A 23,800-nucleotide genomic window follows, 5' to 3' on the forward strand; every position below is an offset into this window, starting at 1 on the left:
TCCGCTAACAGCGTGCTAAGAATGCATGTGTTTCTGTGCATTTCTAAACAATAAAGTAAACGATGTAAAGGAAAGCATGTCAGAATGCCAGATACATTTAATCCCATACTCTGTAACATTTCAAAGCAATAAAATTTCCATGAGGACAAGTTGGCAAATGACCCTCAAATAGAAAAATTACACAGTGCAACTTCAGTGTATTTCCAGGAAACAGCTTACTCTTTGTGCCAGACTTGAATAGAGAGTTTTGAGCGATCTACTCCAGAGTGTGTGGATTGGACTCTTGGATCTTGAGCTGCTTCAACCTTTCACATCTCAATAAAACACGGGAACGGTGAACAATCAGAGCGCATCAATAATGTGGCGGCGGATGGACATGCTGGTTCTAGGGACGTGTCATTTCACTTCTAATGAGCGTGACGCTGGCTAAGCCCTCCTCGGGAGAAAAGAGATCCGGAATATCGACCTGGCTATTGTGCCTCGGCTTTTATTGGTAACACTTCAGCTGAATGAGGTATCGATCGCCTGTATGCCGACAATGTGTGCTGAGATAAATATTTACAGGCCCTGGCACATTTGTTACAACTGTTGTCTTACAGATTAAACTTGTTCCGAGTGTTTATGGGGGGACAGTGCGTCATCAGCTCCACTCGAAGGCAATGGAGCATGCACTGCTTTGATCATTTGTAAATGTACTTTTAAATTGCCTTTCGATTTACATGTTTTTTGATTTTTACACCTGCACTACACCTGCAGAAATGTTCTCATAATAGGAATCAGCATTTTCTTTAATTGGAGTTTAAAGGAAAAATATGTACCCGGTAACTTCTTATACCGTCCACCACATGCTTTCTCCATGTCAATGTTATGTTCCACAGTATAGCAGTATTCATTCACCAGGGCAAGTTACAGATCAGATAATTGTAGGGGCAACTCTGATCACAGAAAGAATCCATATTTTTTAGGGTATATTTGAGCAGTAAAACATCTGAAGTTGAATAAATATGGGATTATAAATTAACTACTATACTGTGGAACATTCTAAGTAAAGGTAACATCCTGACCTAATTAAGATCTGCAGATGGGTTCACATTTCACCCCCCCTCTGCTTCAGCTTTTTCTGAGGCACTGGTTAAATGATAGCTTAAAAGCAGAGGATACAACTCCTAATGAGGATTATAAAGTCTACATATACAGATTACCATTCTTCACTGATTCTGTTGGTTGTTGATAGTGCCAGTAGCTGCAGGTCTTATCCAGATTGAGTCGCCGAGTTTGACAGCACTAATTGTATGGTTCAAAAATAGCGCAGCATGACACGTTTGTATGGTGGCACGAGCAGTTCACTTCATTGTTTCTCACTGACACCTGAGTGAAAACAGCTCCTGCCAACCTGCGAGCTTGTTAAATCTGAACTGACACTCAATGGTTTGTTAGAACTTGTAACATGATCCGCGGGTTTATTCTGTGTGCTGACCTGTAACGGGAGGGGGAACCCACACACATGCTCCCTCGCGGTGACACAAAGTGGGCTAAAAACACAACGCGGACAGGGCAGGAGAGGCTTTTATCTCCAAAGAGTGACAGGCGCAAGTCTCTGATTAGTACACGGCTCCGGTCACCCCCCCGGTCGCCTGGCAGGTGCCCCCATCCTCACTGCTCAGCTTCGAGTGAACTGATGCAAGACAGGGTTGAGATTGACTGTGTGCAGGCAAGGAGAGGAGTGAGATATAGTACACGAGGAGATATGGGGCACAGACGGATAAGATGCCAATATACAGTATGGTTGTAAATGCGATGGTTGAATAAACAGCTTTAGGAACTGTGATGTAGAACCTTTTCAGTAGATTTCTATGAATTCAAAAAGACCTGGTAGCCATATAACTCAACTTAACACAGTCTACAAGATTTTAACACCAAATTATTCTGGGAAATTACATACACCAGACTTTCAGGAGGTGTCAGAAATACAGATGAAGATTACTCAAGTTAGCCTGAATGTTGTATTTGTTTATCCACCACCACCTGCCAATAGAATCATTACCAAGTGAGTGATGAGACACCACCTGCTCCCGTTGGTCTGCTGGCTTGGTGTTAAGAACAGATTTTTAACTTCCACATAGATTCGTAGATTGAATTAAAATAAATATGCAATTGAATTTAATATTGTGAAAAAATATTTGTCAAAAGAACCTCTGGTAGTTTACAGCAGCACCAAAAGAATGCCTAATATTACTAAAGTTACACTGGGGCTGTTGTATTGCAATCGATTTGGTGGGGTTTAATTTTGGAGTTTTACTGGATCAATGCAATCTTTTTTACACACAGTCAGTGATTAAACTTTGTATTGCAGTTCAGACTTTAGAGTCTAAAATGAGCAAAGTAAAAAAAAAAACTAAACACAACACTGTTGATGAGCAGCGCGCTGGAGACATACATTAAGTAGCATTAAGTAACGTGTGTTTATTGGAAAATGTTTCTACTTAAATGTATCAGCAAAGTGAAAGAAAATTAAACATTTATGTACATATTTCGAAGTAAACGATAATGTAGTTCATAAAATGAGTTACAAGTATTGCTGAAAATGCATTATCATCTACCATCACCCTTTAAGCCTCATTGTTTTAAACATAACGTATGTTTGATGATCTTACTAGATGTGTAAAGCCCTGGTTCCACAAAAATACTATGTGTAATATTTGCAGTAGCATATGCAGTTAGTGGATGATTTAGGGATGCTCCTTTTGTTCATTGAATTTTTCATACCAATTCATTTTTCAACTAAATAAAAATGGCCTTGCCCCAGAACAGATATTTTGTATAAGGGTAAAAATGTGAGCTGTCTACGTAAGCATTTTTTGTGAGAATTTCTCTCTTCAGCGAAGCAGGAAGTGCACTGCTAACTAGCTCCCCCCTCACAGCACGCTGTACATGATATACTATTGTCTTTTTAATGTAGTGTTTTTAATTATTGCGTAGTCTATATCTTTTAATGTTTTATCTACAGCAACTAAGGAGCATTCCGCCCAAGACAAATTACAATAAAGTTTATTCTATTCTATTTGTTATCAGCAACACTGTGACGGCAAAAGTGTGGAGTAACTTTGGACTGCTGGAAACTGTTTAAAATTAACTAGTTCTGTTTTTCACATTTTAAGACAGTAAAAATCAGGTACAGCGCATTTCAGAGCAGTAGCATCATAAGCAATAACTTGAATAGAGTGTGACTTTACTTACAGGGGCAGTTTGAGCCCTCTGGATTACTGGCCGCGGTGGTTCCATCAGGACAGCAGCCGAACTCGGAGTTGTCGCAGGATGATCGGTCTTCTGCTATGGGGACAGTGGTGCTAGCCACAGTGGGACCTGGGGACAACGCAGAGGGACAGAGAATTATTCATGAAGCTCGCAAATATTCCTACAGTCATCTCGGCTTATCTCATGAGCCCAGAAGAGCCTTCCATTTAGAGACTTTTGAGGTGTGACAGAGGGAGCCTGGATTCTGAGGTTATCCAGCTTAACCTATAGCTACTTCTTGTTTGCTTTGTTTCTTCCTTCTTGAAAATGGATATTTTTATTAGATGTGCTAACTACATACCATTATTTCACTTATACTTACATCCTCATATACAAGTACTTGTTACGTCACCAAGTATTTCACTCAAGAAGTCATAGTAATAATTGCAATAGCATGGTAGAACAACTGAATTTCTCCACTGTGAAAAAATAAATCTTCACTTATGGAGTCAATACTGCAGTATAACTAGTTGCAGTACTAGGCCCTAATAAAATAGCAGTAAATAGTACTACATAATTATAGTAAGAAAAACATAACATTTTTCTGCAGTGAAATAAACATTGTTAGGAAAAATAGTTGTGTAGTTGTTACATTCAAATATTTTAAAATTTATGTGTATTTTGATCATGTATTTGATATTTTGATTTCAGTCATTAAGTTTCCAACTCTGGCATTTTGAAACTTGGCATCTGCTTGGAGTAATTATATGGCATTTTCCTTTTACACCTGGAACCCATTCTGTCAGATGCAGACAGAGATAATAGCCAGTGTTACCAGTGGTGTCACATACAAAACACTTTAAATGATAAGGGGCGGCGATAAGAGCTTAGAGCTGATTGGGCCGACAGTTAGGCTTCCTGGGTGCACGGTAAGCACACTCGCGGTTCTGTTTGCCCAGGTTCACTGTATATCTCTCTATCTCGGGATATAAAAGACATAAAAGTGACTGGTCTTTCTGTGGGTGAAAAATGAGAGCCTGTATCAGCACAGTCCTCTCTAATGACGCCGGCGGTGGTCAGAGCGTCGCACTTTATGGCCGCGGCGAGATTAGAAATGATCGTGGAGGCAAACAGCTAGCGGCTAAACAAGTCGTAAAGACGTCGGAGGCGAGGGACGTCCCGCTCAAGGACTCAGCGCGGTCACGGTATAGGGTGGAAGGAGAGCGAAAGAGAGAGAGGGAGAGAGAGAGGGTGGGTTTATGGGGCAAATGTATATGGTGTGGTTTGGAGATTTACACACAAGGGGTTGGAGAGGAAGGAGTCCACAGGGAGCAGTGAGGGCTGTCAAATAAACACAGAGGCATACGGCGCGGCACAGTTTACAATGTGGACAGATATACAGCCTACTCAGACAGTGATGTGTGCACTGTGGATTGGAGAAACTCATAAGAGAAGAAGAAGGGGAGATAACAGGCTTTCACACAACTGTATGCATCCATTCTGAAGGCTAAAGTATTTGAAGGGTAAAATAATATTTGCATGGATGCTGCCACGGGTTATAACAAGTGTAGACAGTATGTAGGAATAGTAGTTAGGTTAAAAATTCGACTAAATATAGTTTGGTGACACTTGTTGAAACTGGATTATGTATTAATTTATTTGGTTTAGTTAGTTATTAGTTAGTTTGGAATCTAAAGCTTTAGTTTTCAGCTAATTTTAAGGTAAGTAATTGCCAGTAGGATTTTTAGACTAATGATATTGCTTGGGAAATCTGAATCCTTTACTATCTGCTGCAATTTCAGTGCAGTACAGACCATAAAAGTACTTCTCTTCATCTCCACATACTTGATGGACTCAAACATGAGGAAGATGTTTATGTTCTTTTGAGTCTCAGAAGGATTACATCAGTGATAGTCTTATGGTGAAATCATTGGAACTCATTTCACAGACATTGCTGAATAAATTGGTGGGACTATTTCCATGTTTGGAAGTGTGTACATCTACTCTTCTGCTTGCTCTCCTTCATTCATTTGCACACATGTGTTCACTCGGACACAGGACACAGGCCTGGCTGACAGACAGTGAACATGCTCCTCACGTCTGTGCCTCTGGTCAGTGGTTGACAGCAGCATAAATCTGCAGAGCACAGTCACATAAAAACGAGAGATAGAGAAAGAAAGAGAAAGAGAGAGACAGAGAGAAAGTGATAGAAAGAGAGAGAGACAGAAAGGGGAGTACAGCAACACGAAAACAGAGGAGGAACACATCAGGGCCACATGGTTACATCAATCCCATCCTGTTACTGTGAGCTGTCAGCCCGGGCCACATAGACACATGAAAAAACAGACAAAAATAAAAAAATAAAATAAATACAAAAAAGATTTGATTGAAAAGTCTCAGTCAGTGTTTGTTTTGGTGTTTGTGAGTCAGGAGGGCATGTCGAGAGAGATTTCAGTCACACCTCCCTGCCTCATCTTTGGGGGGGCACTCTGACAGTTAGGCTCCAGAGAGCTGCAGGCGCGGACCAGCGGTTTCATCTGGGCTGTGCGGTGGATTTTACACAGGCTTCCTCTCTTTGAGCTGCTGTGGAGGGGGAGGGGTGGGGGCACTGGAGAATGGCTAGGAAGAGCATGGTGATGTATGACACTGAACCACGCTAATGCATTTTTTGACTGTCATAATAGAGTCATATCCTCACCCTCAATGTGACTGGGCGGGTTGTTATAGACGCATTTTGCATAAACTGGAGTTGGATATGAAACGTGTGCAAACTGAACTATGAGTTATCTCGGCCTCAACTGACAATTCTGGTTAAAATTGGGGGAAGCAAATAGAAGCGAGCTCCACACAGAGATGTGGTGATGGTGATTTGTGTTTGGTGCCAGTACTGTAGTTTTTTCACAGATCTGTCCACCTGTAACAGTTTTCCTCAAGGTCATAATCATCTCTTAGAATCCTGCAGCATCCCATATTGAGAAGATGGCCTTTGCCCTGTCCATCTGGCAGGTGTCAAATTAAATAGTCTATTTAGGGGTGTGAATACTGATCTCAAAAGCACCACTTTTCACAATTTTGACCTGGCCATGAGCCATATGGGATTGCAAAAACTTTGAAACAATGATTACCCAAAAAGCCAGGGTAAACAAAAGTTTAAAAATAGTTAGATGACTTTGTACCTAAGTCAATACTGACTATTAAGTCAAATCAAATGAAGGCACAGTAAATGCCACAGGCAACCAATTATGTCAAATCTACTTTTGCGTTTAACCATGTTATAACTCTTCCCCCATTATTAAATTACTCAACTGATTCATGTATGCCTGAGTAATCCTGTATTTGAGGCTTGAGTGATTTTGGTTCTGGTTTCATTTACCCACTTCGCCCACTTCTAAGTATTTATTTGTGATAACTCCCCCCCAAAAAATTTAATTCTGGGAAATACATTTTGGGTTCAAAAATGCCACATAGCATTTTTGAGAAGAAAAATGTATGAATGAAAATCCGCCGCTTGATATGCTTGAATGCCACTATCGTGAAAAGGGGTCTATCAGTTCTACACTTTTGAACACCCTCAATGGACCAGTATCTATTATTAAATCAATATTGTGAATTACAATGAACAAAAGCAAATTAATGATCGACATATGATGTACTTTTGATTCTTCATAACCCAAAACATAATATGTGTGCTGTAATAACACAATCCATCTGGAGGTGTAGTATCAAATCAACTACCGTGTGTAATTTTACTTGTACTTGTAATACCTTATTGAGTCATGCATAAATAATTTATTAAACAATACTTTCAAAATCTCACTGGTATCTGACTACTGGTAATCTTCCCATTGTGCTTCATTTCCATCATAAAATCTTAGCTGAATGTTTTATGAAGCCATGGATGTGTTAATGAGCTCCTGTAAAAAAAAAAAAAAAAAAGCATTATGGGTAATGAAGTGGCTTTACCAGGCTCCTCTCCCCCACTGGCCTCTGTCGGGACCCCGCTGCCAGTCTCGCCCTCCTCCTCTTCCTCAGTCTGATCATCTCCGCTGGGCTCTCCGCTGCCTGACCCCTCGAAGTTGGCTGGTGATGGCACGGGGCTGCGGGACGGGGAGATGGGTGCCGGGCTGGTGGGCTCTGGCTGGGGGTGGGTGTGGGGGGAGGCGGATTGGTGGTTTGTGGGGAATGAGCTTGGAGGGGTCTCGGTTGTGGCGTCCACGTCCTCTGTCCTTGGGGGTGGGATGCCGTACACCAGGTTGGGAGACATGGTGGCGAAGGTGGTGAGTGAGCTGAGGGTGGTGGCGAGAGGGTTTGGGGTGGGTCGCTCGCCCGGTTCGGAGATGGACTCTGGTGGAGGGAAAATGCAAGGAAGCAATGGATGAATGATTGAGACAAGGATGGAGATGTTTAATTGCAACTGATGACTATAGTCAAATAAAACACAACAATGCAATGTAAATATGCTACTAATACATAACACAGCGTTTCCCACTAACATGAGAGACTATGAATCCCCCCCACAGACTAAAATACTCCCCCATAGTAGAATTTATATTGTTATTCACATAAAAAGTAACTACACTGTTCAAAATGCCTACTTAATTATGAAATCCGGGCAATAAGTGACATTTAAACTCCACAAACAACACTATACCATTTCTAGGTCTTATATGGGAGTACTCTAACATGGAACAGTTAGAGTAGTAGTATTGTAAAGCTATGGCCACTCACATGCATAAATTTAGTTTGTGTGTTTTGATATAGCACAGACAAGTAAATAGGAGCTTGTTCCTCTAATTTCACTGAACCATCGCTGTATTTCTAATCTCCTAACTATCTCTCTTAACCATTAACAATGTCATTATGAAAGATAATGGCCAAACACAAAGGCAAGCTCCATTATTAACAGAAGCTAATTAAAACACTCATTTGAAAAATTGATATGAAATTATCTTGGGCTTGACAGTCATAATAACCTGACAGTCATCCCATGCTGTTGTACATGTGAGGTGGTAACTTTGTCTTTGAAAAGTAAAAAGGCAGAAGTTCATTACATACGCATTTAATCCATGTGTGTGTGCTCTATATATAGCTCTTACTGAAGATAATGTATGATACTCCATGATGATACTGTGTGTCTTTAGCAAACTAGCATATTTCAGTGCAAAAAGCTGATTATGTAGAACTATGTCACCAAAACAGTGTGCTACTTCTCTGCTCTTTTACTTTTGGAGCTGAGCGGAAGAGTGTAGTCAGACCTCATGGGAGCAAAGTTAGATCTTGTATTTAGTGTTAGCATTTCTTTCTTTCTTTCTTTTTTTTTTTTTTTTTGCATTTTAATGTTAGAGTGCAAAGTTCTACAGAAAGAAAGGATCCCTGCTTAGTGCTACCCCCAAAACAAACAAAACTGTGCGCAAGCAACAGGAAGAAACAGGTTTTGGGGCCAATTATGCACTATTTGGATGCTGGAGCTAGCATATTCCTTTACTACACTAAATAAGCCTAAACCACTGCCTCATTTATGTGTGAAAAGTAATGATTTTTCCCATATGTGAGATAAGTATGAAAAATGTCATACTGTATGCTGCTGGTGAGTTATGTAGCATTATGGGTTAGAGCACTACAGTTGCCGCTGTCGGCTTTGCTTGAATCCTTCTGTGTACGCACATGCCCAGTATACATGTTTGTGTGCTTCCGATGCCCATGAATTATATATCCATATTCAAATGCTGCCCCTCCAGTCGCGAAGCTTTAATCACCAACAGCCAGTGCCTCTGGTGATGAATGATTGATAGAAACGGGGCAAAAAAGCCGCTTTAACTCCAGCTTCAAAGACTGCACGCGGCTTGCTTGTGGAGAGAGCATCCGTCATCTGCACCACAAAAAACACACACTCAAACCAGGAGAGGCTCTACAGAGACTGTCATTACCAATGCAAAAAGCGCTGGTGCAAAAGGACAAACCGTCTGCAATAAAAGGACGATAAATAGGACAAAACTCCTGAGTATCTGGATTGGGCCGCATAAGCCGAGGCAAAGCAGGCGTAGCTATGCTGTCAGCTTACTTCACAGTGCGTCCCACGAGAGGTCCTCAGTGTGTGGGAGAAAGATAAAAGCACATACTCCGTCTCTGCCTCATTAGGATTCACCTAACAGTATGTGTAGGACTTAATGACACTGTAATAATCTGCATTATATCTGCAATTATTCACCAAGTGTGAAATGCGATGTCTCCTGTAAACGGGAATAGCAGTGACATGTGGGTGTCAGATTAAAGACTGAATATGATATATATATTTGTTTAGAGAGGGGTTTTCTGACCACTGAGCTGGAATACACATATTTTGAGGCAATTATGTGTTTTGTCATGTTTGACATAAAAGTAATAATAATATCACTGTGAAACATAAAAAACTCAGACTAAATGAACATATGTACTCTAAGTTTCCAAAAACATTGGTAGATACATTTTTTTGTCCTATGATGGACAAACAGTCTGGATCTTGTGGTACTTGAAAAGCCAGGTATTTGTAAGTGGTACTTGGATTGAAAAGTTTAAGAACCACTCCACAAAACCATTTAGCTATCAAAGGTCACAGAGTTTAAGGTAAGCCCTAAACTTCTGGTATAATGACTTGTAATGTAACTCTGAAGTCTATAGCATTTCGTGAGGCTTTAATGACTGTAATACTCCCTTATTATGACTGCAGTTATGCACTAAAGTGTGAAATGCGATGCCTCCTGAGGCTATAGTGTCAGATTTGTATAGAGGCTGTAGGATGGAGCAGCGTACGCTGATGCTATCACTGTGAATGGTATCTGCACAGGCTTTCCTCTTGGCTGCACCTGTCAGTCAGGTGAAGGCTTAGCGTCAGGAGGCCGATGCCCTCAGACGTCTGTGTGTTTCTGTGCCAGTGAGCTGCGTGACGTGGAGAAGGTGAGAATAAACTTAGACCAAGTGTGTTTGGCTACATGCCCTCTAATCAGGTTTAACACTCCATTTGGCTTTAGCTGTGTTTCCTCCAGCTGGATGGACAGTATGTCAGTGGGTGGAGAAGCTAAGAGAAAACATTGTCATTTTCTGTGCTCTGTCTTATGAAAGGTGCTTATTAGATTGGTTGCTTGTGGAAGGTTTATTGAAAGGACTATATGAAATAATAACAAAAAACAAGGCACTACTTTTGTCTCAACTCCTGAACTAAAATTAAGGCATGTGACATTATATTACCTCTTCTTCAAATGGTAATAAACAAAAATTAAACATTTAAAATTTACATGGTTGAAATGTTTGTGTCAAATTCTAAAATTGAGTGTATAGTACAACAATCAGAATGCTTTTATTGTCTTTACACAAACTGCAAAACAAAATTTTAAAAACAAACAAGGATTTGTAACGAGGCACTGAAGCAGGCAGCCCTGACAAACACGCTGGCGGAGGTTTGGTGGTGCCATATGCCGCCATGCGATGCCAATTTGCAACAAACCTACAGGTGATAACACCATATGGGAGAGGCAAGTCACAGCCAACTCTAGGGCCATTTCCCTGAGAGCTAGAATAGAGACGACAGTGGCAACAACTAAAGCCAGTGCACATGCCTTTTACATGTGTTCTGCTCTGTAAGAGCAGCTGTCGCTCTGAGAAATATGGCAGCAGCTGCAATAGATCAATACTGTAGCAGAACAATGGTTAAAATCAATGGTGGCTCATTAGGCTGCTTTGTGCTTTAGCGTGAACACTAGCATGTGCATTAGCATGCCTGAGTGCTGCCTCTGCACATCGGAGGTGAATGTGGCTGTGGGCAGGACTGTGCTTGGCGAGGGGTCTAGGCAGAGAAAATGCTAATTCGCACCCAGCCACACGTGAAATGAGCTGAAGATCTAACCCTGCACTGAGAGAGCGACAGAGCAGCTACCCGCCGTGCCACCGCATCCAGAGAGAGAAATGAAAAGATGGGCTGGTCTGTGGGGTGGCCCTGTGCAGAGGCATGTCTGCTCCTCCCTGGGGCATTCACACTGAAGTAGGCAAGACTCGGCGTCTTCCTGCTCTGTGTGAGAACCCACACTAGGTGAGGCTTAGGACTAAGCCGCCTCTCTATTGCCAGGCAACGTAAGAATTTGTCTGGATTTTGGCTCACTTTGCGTGAAACCCACAGCTATGAATTTGTAATTACCAGATGTTCAGAGACTTATCAAATTCTCACCAATTCTTTATATGGATATCTGTCGTTTCAAATGTGCGTAAATAAACAGACAGTCTTCAGTCTGTTCTGAGAGGTGGCCTATTTTAACTTTAACACAAACCAGTGTTCCCACTGTGTTCAGAAGATTACTTTTCCAGGACTGAAGAGATCTGTGATGATACACTTGCAAAAACAACAACCCTTAGGAAGATCAAAATGCATCATTTCAACCACATTGCTTCAAATTGGATTGCTAATGGTTTGGTGAAATTACTCTCAGGGTAACACACACTCCTGGGATACTTGTTTCTTTCTCATGACTATAAAATAAGGTTGTAGTTTGTAGATAGTTCAGATACTACAGGTGTGTGGGCCCCTGCTGCCTGGTAAAGCCTGCAGACTAATGTCCCAGTTTGTGCTAACATTTGGTCACTGCTCCGTGCTTCAGTGGAGAGTCCCTCTGTGCTGTGCTGAGTGTCTGCGGCTGATAAGGTGATCTCACATGTGCAGACACCTGGCAGAGCGTGGCTGGGAGCCAGACTCTCACAGCTGGGTTCCTCTCCTCTTGTACGTGCCTTGAGTGTCTGTGGACCTCCAGTGGTGATGCAAGCTGGCATTCGGTGCGACGACTTCACTGAACATGAAAGCTTTGGGCCTGGCGTGTATCCCGACGCCTATTACACTCATCCAGAGCATGTCCATCAGCTCACAGGCTGGGGCGCCGGCTACACGTGTCCTCCACTATGCCATCATACTAAACCTGACCAGGAGTAGCATACAATGGGACAGGAAGCCAAGAAACAAGAAATGCTACTAACCTTCTTCAATGATTTCTGAATATAATTTGTTCAGATAATGATGAATGGAAACAGCAGCCATTCCTCTTTATCAAGTAAGAAAGCAGACACAGGGCAATCTCCACACAGCCTGTAATGAACAGGTTGTACAAATATTCCCCTTGTCATTTTCTGAGTATTCTTACATTTGTCATTATGTCTACCATCAAGAACTGTTTATTTTTTCACAAGGAAACCGAACACCTGAACCCAGAATATGACCCTCCAACGCATCTGGTTTTGCAATACACCAGTTGTTAGTTTCATAAAGCAGATCTTCCCAAGTCCACATTACCCAGTGACAGAGACAGATCGACTGTAAGCAGCAGCCAGCAGGAGGGTCTAAGCTCATAACATTGTGATGGGGGCCCTGACAGCAGTTGGCCCAGTGAGCTCTTGTATGATTCATGGGGGCTCTTGGGGGCCTCACCTGTGCACTGTCCGAAGTGCTGCACCGTGATGTCCTTGTCCTGCCTACAGGCGATGGTCCGCAGCTGGCACTGGTCGGCGTAGGTCACCCCATCTGATCCACACACCTGCTCCATGGAGAGTGGGGGACACATATTAGCTTTAAATTGCAAACACTGTCACAACAAAAATAACAGCAAGGCGGCTCCAAACCTTAGTCTTGTTTTTCTCATCACAGTCCGGAGAGGGGCACTCACAGTGGGCTTGGCCGTTCACCTCGATGCACGTGGCACCGTAACTGCACACTAAATCATCACAGGAAGTGGGAGCCTCGGGACCTGGTTGAGAGGCCGGTTTAAGCAACAGATTTCAAAAACTGCAAACAGTAATGGTTATATATTTGTATTGCAAAGATTAAGTTAATTAAAAACTGTGTCGAGAGAATGTAATGCATCCTACTGACAGAAATGAGTGCTTGCAATAATGCTTTCTAATAGTATTTAGCATAGAGAACATGACATGCTGAGACGAAGATGAAAGTCAGCTTATTACTTGGAGAGAACGATACAAGTGTATAATGGAGTATATTAGTACATCAATAGTATGTACCGTGACTACATACTTGTATCCAAACTCAAGTATCTCAATTCTTTTAAATTAGCAAAGGTTTGCAGGTCTAATAACAGTAGTGCACAGTATAATTCCTCTTCTTTCTACAATAATCAGGCATATTCACATCCTCAGTTAAAGTGCACTGTGAAGCTTACTGGACTGATAAGGCACCTTTTCTACAATTTTGTTTCTGAAGTTAAAAAAAGCATTCTTTGTGTAGTAATTGTAAAGGTATCCATTATGTGCTTTACAGAGATGTCTTGAGGTGAAGGAACCATTTCATAATTGCACAAAAACAGCTAAGACACTTCCTTAGATGTGAGTGGTGGTCTAAAGGTGTATTGAATTACTCTGCATGCCTCTCCAAAGCACTGTTTGATGCCTCAGTGGGCTACCACACCATGCTCCCACCATGCTCCCACCATGCCCCCATCATGCGCCCTGTGTCTCCTTCCAGGCCTACACCCGAGGGCTCTCTGCAATGGTGCTGCTTTCATGTAGGAGCACACGGTCTCTTGTCTTTGAGCATGTGGCGTCGTGTGTGGCTCTAACTGCGCTGGGACCACTGGCTTCATTAAGTATTTGACTTCCAGTCGATATCTACTGTTGCATCTTAATCAAGGAGCTGCAGGCCTCCACAGCAGGGGCTAACCTTTGCTTCAAATGGCATTTTAGCAAGTGCAATCATAGGGGCTGTTTTCTTTAATAAGCTCTCTAATCAATAGTCCTTATGCAGGAGCGTAAACATGCACATATGGACAATGTGAAACCTCCACAGTAAGAAATGATGAGGAGGAAATCAAATATCAATAAAGATGTTTGATGCGCATGCCGTTGGCTCGGTGCAGTATTTGGCTAATAAGCATTGATCAAATGCCTGCAGCTATCAAAGCAGACAGATGTGGGGAGCAGATACAGACTGGGTTGGTTGTATTATCTACTCTGATTACTGACAGACTGTTGGAGTGCTTTATCAAATCAGATATCAATTATTTCCAATTATGCTGCATTGTTTATTCGGTTAATGAATGTACCGAATCTCCAATGCTATCTTGCCAAGCATTTTGACACAGATAAACATTTGCTGGTACATAACGTATTTGAGCAATCAGTATGAGGCATTATGGATAATCTCTGCATACTAAGCGATAAAAAGTAAACTGACAAAAGAACCAACTGACTTTCAATAATTTTGTTTCTGTAAATGCAAGTTCAATCATATTTAATAGTGCAATCAAAGACCATGGGTCTTTTTAGCCACTGCCTGGGGCATGCGATCACCTTGTGTGAGAGGAGAAAGAGTTCCTCAGTGAATCATGAAAAAGCCTTGGTACAATAGGCTGCAGCAAGAATTTTAATAAATACGAGACCATTAGAATTCATTAAAGGGTCTTATTTTTATAAAACTATTAACACATTACTCCCTTTGTGATATGATTTAACCTTGAAACCCTACCTACGGCTCACTTTCTCCCCATGAAGTTAAAATGACATCAGTTATATAGCATAGGCTCCAGGCAGTACATACAGTATATACAGTACTCCATATAATTAAATAAATTACATTTTTCTTTTTCAGCCATTGCAATGTTAAGTGATGTAAATGTTTTTAATTGAGACAAATAATTATTTAATTCATGCTCATAAATTAAAATAAATATGCACTTTTTCTAATTAGTACTGATGCGGCTGTGAAGTGTATGATGGATTTTTCCGAGAGACCTCTCGAAGCCCATAAACTATTCTCTATCATGTCCCTACATAATTATGATTAATACATTTGTGCCTTGGATGGTGGGGGCATGTGTTGTACCGTGTGTAAGTACAGTGTGTAAGTACAGCGGGTCTTGTTACCGTGGTCACAGCCGCTCATGCCCATCTTGCTTCCATCTGGACATACGTTACACTTCATGCCCTTCACCCCGGTCTTACACGAGCACAGGCCAGACATCTGCTCACAGTCGTCCCTCACTGAGCCCGCCGGGTCGCAATTACACGCTGCAATGTACAAGCAAAACAAACAGAGTAAGTGAAGGAAGGGCAGTTCTACAGTTACAATTAAGACTATTATTATGTCACTTATGTCTAATATTACTTTATCTCTCCATATATATTTTACAGTCAGTTATTCAGCGCTGTTTATGTACTGTGCATTAGGTTTTGTTCATGATTCTAAAAATGGTATTCCATAATTTCGGATGTAGGAGATCGGCCTATATAACTCTAATGGGGGATTCACTGTATTTGATAGAAATAACCAAACCTTGTCAAAATTTATAATATTGTTTTTAGGAATTAGGTCTGCAAATTTGCCATATTAATCTTATTTTTTCACAGATAACAATTACAGCAGTGTGATTGAATAGTGGTACCACATTTTTAAGATAAAGTAAAGATAAATACATTTAAAAAATGCTTACAGACAAGGCGTTGAACTTTGAACCAGTAATTTTATATAATCCATAAAACCGGAATCTGTAATCTGAGGATTAAAATTTCAACATAGATATTTGAGCTGCCCCACAACCAACAATTGGCAACTATTGGCTATTTTATATATATATTGTGATGTCATAGGAACCCGTAAATGTTCAAGAAACATGAATGAAAGTCTGGAAAAATCATGCCTGACTCAGGTAATTACTGTGGATAGTTGAGAGTGTCTATAATTCCCGGTGTCTCTGCAGTGAAGGATATTGGCAATGCACTTAGGATTGTTTAACGAGATGGTGAGAAGTGTAGGATTACACTGGTGCATTGCTCAACTTGAAAAGGAAGCTATAAACTGCTGATAAGATTTGTAACTTATGGTTCCAACTTGGTACATTTCCACACTTTTTAATAAAGATAAAAGCAAAACAATATATTTGAATGTCCTGTATTTTTACAATATAGTATGTGAGCAAAATTTGTCTTGCTCCGGTACAGATTGCATTAGCAGCTCTTGAGATTAAAAGAAGTCCCGTGTGTACTGTTTGCATCTAATTAGAAAGCATTTTATTGTCCAATAATCAGGATGTCCGTGTTACCATGCCATTTGTTGTTAGCTTTACTGTGATAGCAAAACACTGCACTGGTTTCTGAGAGTTGGGAAAATCTCTGATAAACTCATTGCAGTGAATAACTAGGATGCTCAGAATGCATAAGGTAAGTGAGGAATAACTTGGACCACTGCAAGCTGTTTAAGATTAACTAGTTATGTTTTTGACCTTTTCAAAGACAAAACAGCAAGTAATAGGAGACAAAGTTCCCATATGAGCTCTACATTTGCTTGGTGTTAGTTCACTATGCCTTGGAGATGGTACAAAATGAGCATGTAACAAGAAAACTACCCTAGGGAAGGACATCAGGCCCATCATGTTCGTAGAATTGATCATGTGTGTTTGTTCCTAGTTGCCCCCCCACTGGAGCTGGTATTGGCGTCTGTACAGCGGGCGGAGGCTGGTGTAAACCTTGTTAAGGTCATGCTCCACGAAGACTCCTGGCTGCTTCCTGCTGCGGACTGAAACTGCTCTGAGGCTGTGGGAGTGCGTGTCCTCCCACACCTCTGGGCCAGCCACCATATTGCATTACAGCAAGATAAACAAGAGGCCGTGACCCTAGCTCCCACTGAATACAAATACATACTGCTCATTCAATTCAGACATCACTGTGTGTCTATCAGCAGAAATATCAACTTTTTCTGTGCATATTACATGGTTCATAATAACGCTTTTGGTCTGTGCAGTCTCAAGAGAACAGAGTCAAGGAAATCTAATTTGATTTAACTACACTGGAGTTTCTGCCACCAGACACCATGCACGGGAAGTCTATAATGTTTGAAGAAAAACAATATCTACACTGAAAAATCCATTGACCATGCTCCTGATTGTTAAAGAAGATCTGTGCTACAGACTGAGAAGTTTTGCACATGTGATAGAAACACTGTTTAGAATGCTTCCCAAGCTGTGTATTTATTACAACTATGTGACTAACACTTTGGTGTACATGACTGGGCAAAAAATGTGCTTCTTGATTTGATAAGGAACCATGCATAATAATTGTAATATTTTGTATTCAGAGATTAGATGGGTGAACCTTGGAGAGCTTATACATTGTTTTTCATGCTGTACACTTTGCAATTTATACCATAACTGAAATTTGGTCAAAGGGTCCATCACAGATCCAATTTCAATTCAGTTGAACAACCCGACCAAATGAGCAGTAGTCAGTAAGATGTGCAAAAACAGAATTTCAGGTTTTTCTGTCGACTGGTACATTGATTTTGTTTTTCGGCTTTTTTTTTTTGTTGTTTTTTTTTTGCCACAGTCAATATCTGGTCTAAGAAACAATGGGTGCGTGCATGTGTCCACTAGTTTCCAGTTTTTTAAGTTTTCTGTGAAGATGTGTTGTAGTATACCAAAAGCAAAAAATAAGAGAAATTCAGAGCAAAACATTTTTGTAGTGTGAAAAATTGAAAGTAAAGTCATAATGTTCACTAAACGTCACTCATTATGTGCATATTATTATGAGCCTTACGTGTGCATCCGCTCATGTTCTCCGTGACGATCCCTCTGAAGTTCCAGAATCCAGGTTCACAGCGGTCACACTTGAGCCCGCCCACTCCAGGTTTACATGAGCACTGTCCAGAGGCGGGGTCACATGTCCCCTGGTATGACCCATACACATTACACTGACACGTGCCTGTAAACATACGACTCATTTTAAGACTTATCTAACTTTAAGTCATACATCTAAGTAATAAAATAAAAATAAAATAAATAAAACAAAAATCACTATACAAATAACAACAGAAAGATGGAGATGTTTACAGGTACACTCCCTATACAATGCTATGTTGTGGTTGTGTCTGTGTGCAAATTTCCAGAGAGCTTGGAATAGCATTTTCCCTCCATCTGTGTGTTCCCTATCATTCCTCAAGATCATCAGATGAAGAGATTTTTCCTGTCGATACACAACAACATTATCATAATTATTCCTTGGATTAAGATGAAACATTTGCTGCTTCACAACTTTGGCTGTGTAATTACAGTCAAGGACAGTAAGCTCCATATGCTGAAACAGCCTGATGGAATCTCATGCCTTCTTTTCTGCTGTGCCCAACAAACTTGAGCGGCCTCTATCATGAAAATTGCATTCACGTGAAACCAATTTGCACATGATAATATGTTACATGATAAGAGAAATGTCACCTACAGTACATTATGTTTAGCCCCCTGGAGTGGACGTATAATTATTAACATCATTATAACAGCTACCAATGCAAGTCTTGTTTTGAGTGCTTTTCCTTGTCTTCACATACTGATTCATTAGGACCATCACACAACAATATGTCAGCATCAACATAACATCAGTTTGTAAAGATGATGAGATGAGTTTCATCAGATGTAGAGAGCTGTGAGTGGTATGTATATATATGTACATGTAGTTTTCTGCTTATAAATAAGCGTTTTGAAAACTTTTGTACTTTTATACCAAAATCCACCTTAGCTCTACTGCTTTTTAAAAACATTTACTTCATAATTACTCAACATGTTGCAAAGTACTCTATAAAGGTCAGGGTCTCATTTAAAACGTTAATCAAGGCCCACCTCAATAGAGAAAGTTATTATAAATGGGTGTAACTACTCAAAGTAGCTAAGTGCTTGTAAATCTATTATGGGATTATAATAAGGCAATTGAGCCAAAGGCAAATTAGAACAAACAATGGCGTTATTGTTTTTATAGTCATAATCTCAGAGAACAATGTCCACTAAATATTATGTATATAACGTCATTATTCTGTATTTGCACTGTCGCTAAAGTGGTGTAGTTTTAACCATACAATTTCAACGTATCATCCAAGTTTATGTTACATAAGAAAAAAAATTTCAAATAATCCAACATGTGAGTATGTGTTGCACTTACTGGGACACCCGGCTTGCCCAACTCCCAGAGCGGCCGTCATGTTGTCAGAGCAGCAGCCGTACACAGACAGGTTGCAGTGCTGGAGCTCTGCCAGCCCCGGAGCCGGCGTCGCTGATACGGCTGAGGAGCACAGAACAACATCAACATGTGAGCCATTATGTTGGAAGAGGCAGGAATTAGACAACACAATCTCTGGGCAACGTGGAAGTTTTTTGCCAACAATGAGATTGGCTGGAGGGGCAGAGGTGGAGAGGCTGGCAGCCAACTACAAGATAACAATTCTATTTGCGACTTCCTCCACAATGGCTCAAATTCAGGGAAAATGATGCTATTAGCTCCAGTGGAAACAAACAATAGGCTTGCTGCTGAATGTGCAGCTGACATTTACCACCTACAAGCGGCCATGCTCCTTTCATTTGTTCTTGTCTAATACTATGGAACTGCCCGGTCACCCTACAAGCCTACAAAAATAAAGATATTAGTAAAGCTAACCGTATATGAGGCTTGTGTTGAAAGTCCCAGCTGTATAGAAAATATACTTACCAACAATGTGATTTAAAAGCTTCATTTTTTGGTGAAGTACAGCTGTGATATTGTTTTCAAAATGAACTGACACTGAAAGTTTCCACACTGAGGGTTTTACACTACACTACTTCTTTAAGTATGCCTAAAATTATAAAGGGTCTCCTTTTGTTCTAAGGCTGCCTACTAAGTATGCTTTACCCTCTTCCATTTTTAATTTTGGCTTCATAATGACTCTAATTTGTGAATAATAAAGGTCAGGCTCCCATTTATGAATGCTAATCAAGATAATTCTCACCTCATACGAATTATGTTAAATTATTTGAATGGTTTTATAAAAGCTGTTAAAACCCAACACTAGTGAGAAGCATTCACATACTAAAATGCAAACACTGAATGTACTTTTTTCACTTGTTCCAGCATTCCAGCATCCTCCCTTTGCTGTTGCAAACTGAAGCAGTGAAAAATGTCTTCTCCAGACCTGGGACATGTCCAGAGATTTGAATGGAACAAGAGGAGTGGTGCGCAGAGGTAGGGTTGAATGGACAGGGGAGAAAAATAGTTGAAGTTGAGCCCGCAGTTTGTCAGAAAAGTAAAGTTGTACAGTCGGACGGCTTTCCTCTCTATTCCCTCCCGATCTCTTTTTCTTGTGTTGCTCATTTTGAGTTTTGGAGGCTGGAGATCCGGGGGCCATAAATCACACTGTTACTGGTGTGGATATGAGCCGGGCCTAATGGTGATGACTGGGCTGGCTCTAGAGATGGGCTTTGGACACACTTCATTTAACTTGCCACTTTCTGCCGCGCTGTTGGCCTATCTGTTCTGAGCCTATTAGGACCAGCAGAACTTTTAATTTCATATGTTCTTCCGTTCTACAAAGGTTTTTCCTTTTGAGTGGCTACTGTCCAGTGCAATGTGGTGACTCTGAACAAAATATGGGTTTTGGAGCTCCTCCGCTGTGCTCTCTCGGCTGTGATGATTGTAGCTTGTGTTGTGTGCCCCTTGGAGGCAGATGTGCACGTGTTTGCTTGTCTTCTAAACCAACTGCAACAGTCCCTGACCGTGGCAGTTGGTCCAGTGAGCCAGGCTGTATAAAATGACTTTGACAGTCTATAAGAGGAAAACTACAGGAAAACTAGTATTTCAAATACTGCTGTAACGCTACATGTGGAGGTAGCATTATGATTACTGATGTCACAGTGTGATGTTTTGCTTTTGACAATATATTTCTGCAACCTCACATTGCTATTATTGCACTGAAATCAAGTCAAGTTCACTCAGTCAGAAGCTAGGATTATTGGTGCAACAGACCATCTGTCCAGTAAACTGCTTTCTAGCCAAGATTTTTTTTTTTATTTTAATTTGTGCACTATGTAATGTTAACTATCATTCAAGGTGACAAGGAGGTAGCGCGACCAGGCCACTAAGTTACAGGTCCAATCTATGGAGATGCAAGCCCGCTTAAAATGCACGATAGACGTTACGTTTAAAGCCATACATTAGAACGTTTGAAAAAAAGTGATAACATCTAATAATAATATCATGGAGACAAGTGGCAGGCCCCTACTCAGAAATTTAACATAGTGCAACTTAATGAATACATGTGTAGATGACTACATTTTGTCTTCTTCAGCAGAGAATGTAAAATATTACGGAAAAGGACAAATGTTAAAGTTAAATATTCCTCAGCTGTAGTCCCTATCTGCCCAGTGGTTCAAACGACACGACTCTTTGGCCCTAAATGAATCTTAAGAGAAAAAGTGTATCTTGTTAAAACGGTCTCAAAGTCTTCCCTGATGCTACTCCTAACTTTGAGGTCAAATGAAGTTTCCCTTTCCAATCAGAAGTCAAGTGGAAAAGTGAAATTCCTTAAGAGCCTGGTCTAGGTTAGCCAATAGGGGAGCAGTAGCCTCAGAGGACTCCTCAAAAAGCGATTGATTATCCATGGATGGTATGGAAGCGTGACAGCCAGTGCCCAAGGAGGAATCTTTGGGGAATAGCTGAAAACACTAGCAGTGGCCCTTCTTCTCCACCTCATCCACGTGCCCACTGGGAATCAAGCTGGCTGGAATGAAGGCCGCAAATCCCTTAAGTGCATTTTACTCTGCTCCCGGCCGCGGGCGAGAAAAGCTCTTCATTTAACATGGTCAAGGAGAGGAAAGGAAAGGAGTGTAACCTTTGCTGCGTAGCCAGTGATATGACAACTATTAAAGCTGATAAATGTCATTCATTTATGTGCAAAGTGGACCTTTTATACTTAAGTGAGTGGGACAAAATGGTGTCCCAGAGGAGCCCGGAGCAGGCCTAGGAGCGCAGGTTTAATGCATTCAATTGTGGGATGAAGTGAGTCATCCTTCTCTGAGCCTGGGCTGGACCGATACCTCGCCGAGATGAACGAGCATTCTGCTGGGAAGTGGCAAAGGCCGGTAGCGGATTTACATCATATTTAAGCTGCTGGTGCGTACAGTAGGGAAACAATAGCAATGTGGTCATAGTATGTCCCAGTCAATGGGTGGAATGAGGGATGGGATGGGGGTGAGAAGTGGGGATGACAGGGGAGGGACTCACCGGTGCATGGGCCCTGGGTCTGGATCTGTAGGTGTTCCTGTTTCTCACACCGGGCCTTCTTCAGCTCGCACTCGTTACTGTAGTTTTTACCATCAGAGCCACATACCTGAAAACAACATGTCAGTTTGCCTTTATTCAGTACACTAATTCTACATTTTAAAAGAGTAGCATTGAGATGAGGTCTGACAGCCAGATTGTAGGAAAAGATACACATTTATAGTTAAATATTAGCTCACATTTTGAACTGCATTATTTGACTCCCACACAATTATGAAGATGTTTTCTAAATATACTGTATATAATATCAGGGTTCCAGACTAACAATTTGAGTTGGATGCACTGGGACGCCTATGATTTTCATTTGGGTGCACCAGAACATGATTTGGGTGCACCACAACCCGCTGAATGACTTACCGGACTGTGAGGAACACTTCCGCAGGTGAAGTCGCACACACATCGATCCTCCTCCGCGTCCTCGTCCCAGGACCCTCCAAACACGCGGCACTTGTCCTGCTCACAGCTCTCCACTCCGGATCCAGAGCCTCCAGAGCCACAGTCTGCAACACAAGCCACAAGTGCACAAAGAGCCATTCATCAAACATAGCAACACCCAAGAGAGATAACCTCCAGGTCAGACCAAAAACTATGTCCTACTTCCAGTTCTGTTATGACAGAGATCACTGAGATCACATCATTGAAATTTGGCTCACGCTGGTGTCTAGAACTACGAGCGCTGCTGCTGGAACAAGATAATAAGGATGAATGGAAAAATATCTCATGTTCGATTTTTCTGACAAGCATTGCGATTTTAATATTCTGTTCAAAGTTCACATTTTAAACCTTTCCACGAGACTTGACAAAAAGGCTGAACTTTGACCTGACTAACTAATACAAGAGAAACATTTCAAATCTACAGAGTTTTATGTAGAATGAGACAGGATATTTTGTTGTTTGTGAAGGAAATTATGGTCCTTTCAAAAATGATACAATTTGCGATTTTGATTTGATTCTGATTAATCTTGCCAGCTCTTCAAAATAATGACCGACTGCAGTGAGGCTGAAGCATTGACAAAATAAATTAGATTCAAAGTCTGAGCACCATCACCAAGGCATCGTTTTCATTTCAATTAAGTTTAGACACAAAAAAGTGAGGTAATTATTAACTGCGGCATCCAAGTGTGCAGAGTATATTGGTGATGAGGGCTGCTTTATGGGTCCATGCCTCCAAAGAATACAAGTAATTGCAAAGTGTTGTGTAAAATCTAATTATCTCCGATGACTTTAAAGGCACTTGTCCCAGACACTTTATCTACGACCCTTAATGGCGTTTTATCAGTTTAAAAGTCCTATTCCTGCTGACCTAATGCTGCTGGCGAATGGTGAAGCCAGACAAAGATTTGCAAAAGAAGTAATGACTATGTAAAAACAAGCTTTCACACTGACATTATGTTTTGTTTTATGTTTTTTTGTGGGAATAAGTATATATGGACCCATTGTTGTGCTATACAGTTATAATCTATGACATCCGTGGATCACT

The 23,800-nt window shown here is 41.0% G+C and overlaps 1 protein-coding gene across 5 annotated transcripts in view; it reads right to left on the bottom strand.

Annotated features, from left to right (window-relative positions):
* Nucleotides 1–23,800, bottom strand: part of agrn (agrin) — a 362,945-nt gene that overhangs the window by 43,460 nt on the left and 295,685 nt on the right. For 4 of the 5 annotated variants that reach the window (XM_055222858.1, XM_055222857.1, XM_033968810.2 and 1 more), the window contains 9 exons: nt 22,678–22,820; nt 22,264–22,369; nt 19,174–19,293; nt 17,785–17,949; nt 15,121–15,264; nt 12,868–12,992; nt 12,677–12,782; nt 7,198–7,578; nt 3,238–3,363 (listed from right to left, as the gene is read on the bottom strand). In XM_055222858.1, the coding sequence (XP_055078833.1) occupies nt 3,238–3,363; nt 7,198–7,578; nt 12,677–12,782; nt 12,868–12,992; nt 15,121–15,264; nt 17,785–17,949; nt 19,174–19,293; nt 22,264–22,369; nt 22,678–22,820 (1,416 nt within the window). The remainder of the gene's footprint in view (nt 1–3,237; nt 3,364–7,197; nt 7,579–12,676; nt 12,783–12,867; nt 12,993–15,120; nt 15,265–17,784; nt 17,950–19,173; nt 19,294–22,263; nt 22,370–22,677; nt 22,821–23,800) is intronic. The other variant, XM_055222859.1, reaches the window with a different exon arrangement.

This window comes from Periophthalmus magnuspinnatus, chromosome 7, assembly GCF_009829125.3.
Source record: "Periophthalmus magnuspinnatus isolate fPerMag1 chromosome 7, fPerMag1.2.pri, whole genome shotgun sequence".
NCBI lineage: Eukaryota > Metazoa > Chordata > Actinopteri > Gobiiformes > Gobiidae > Periophthalmus > Periophthalmus magnuspinnatus.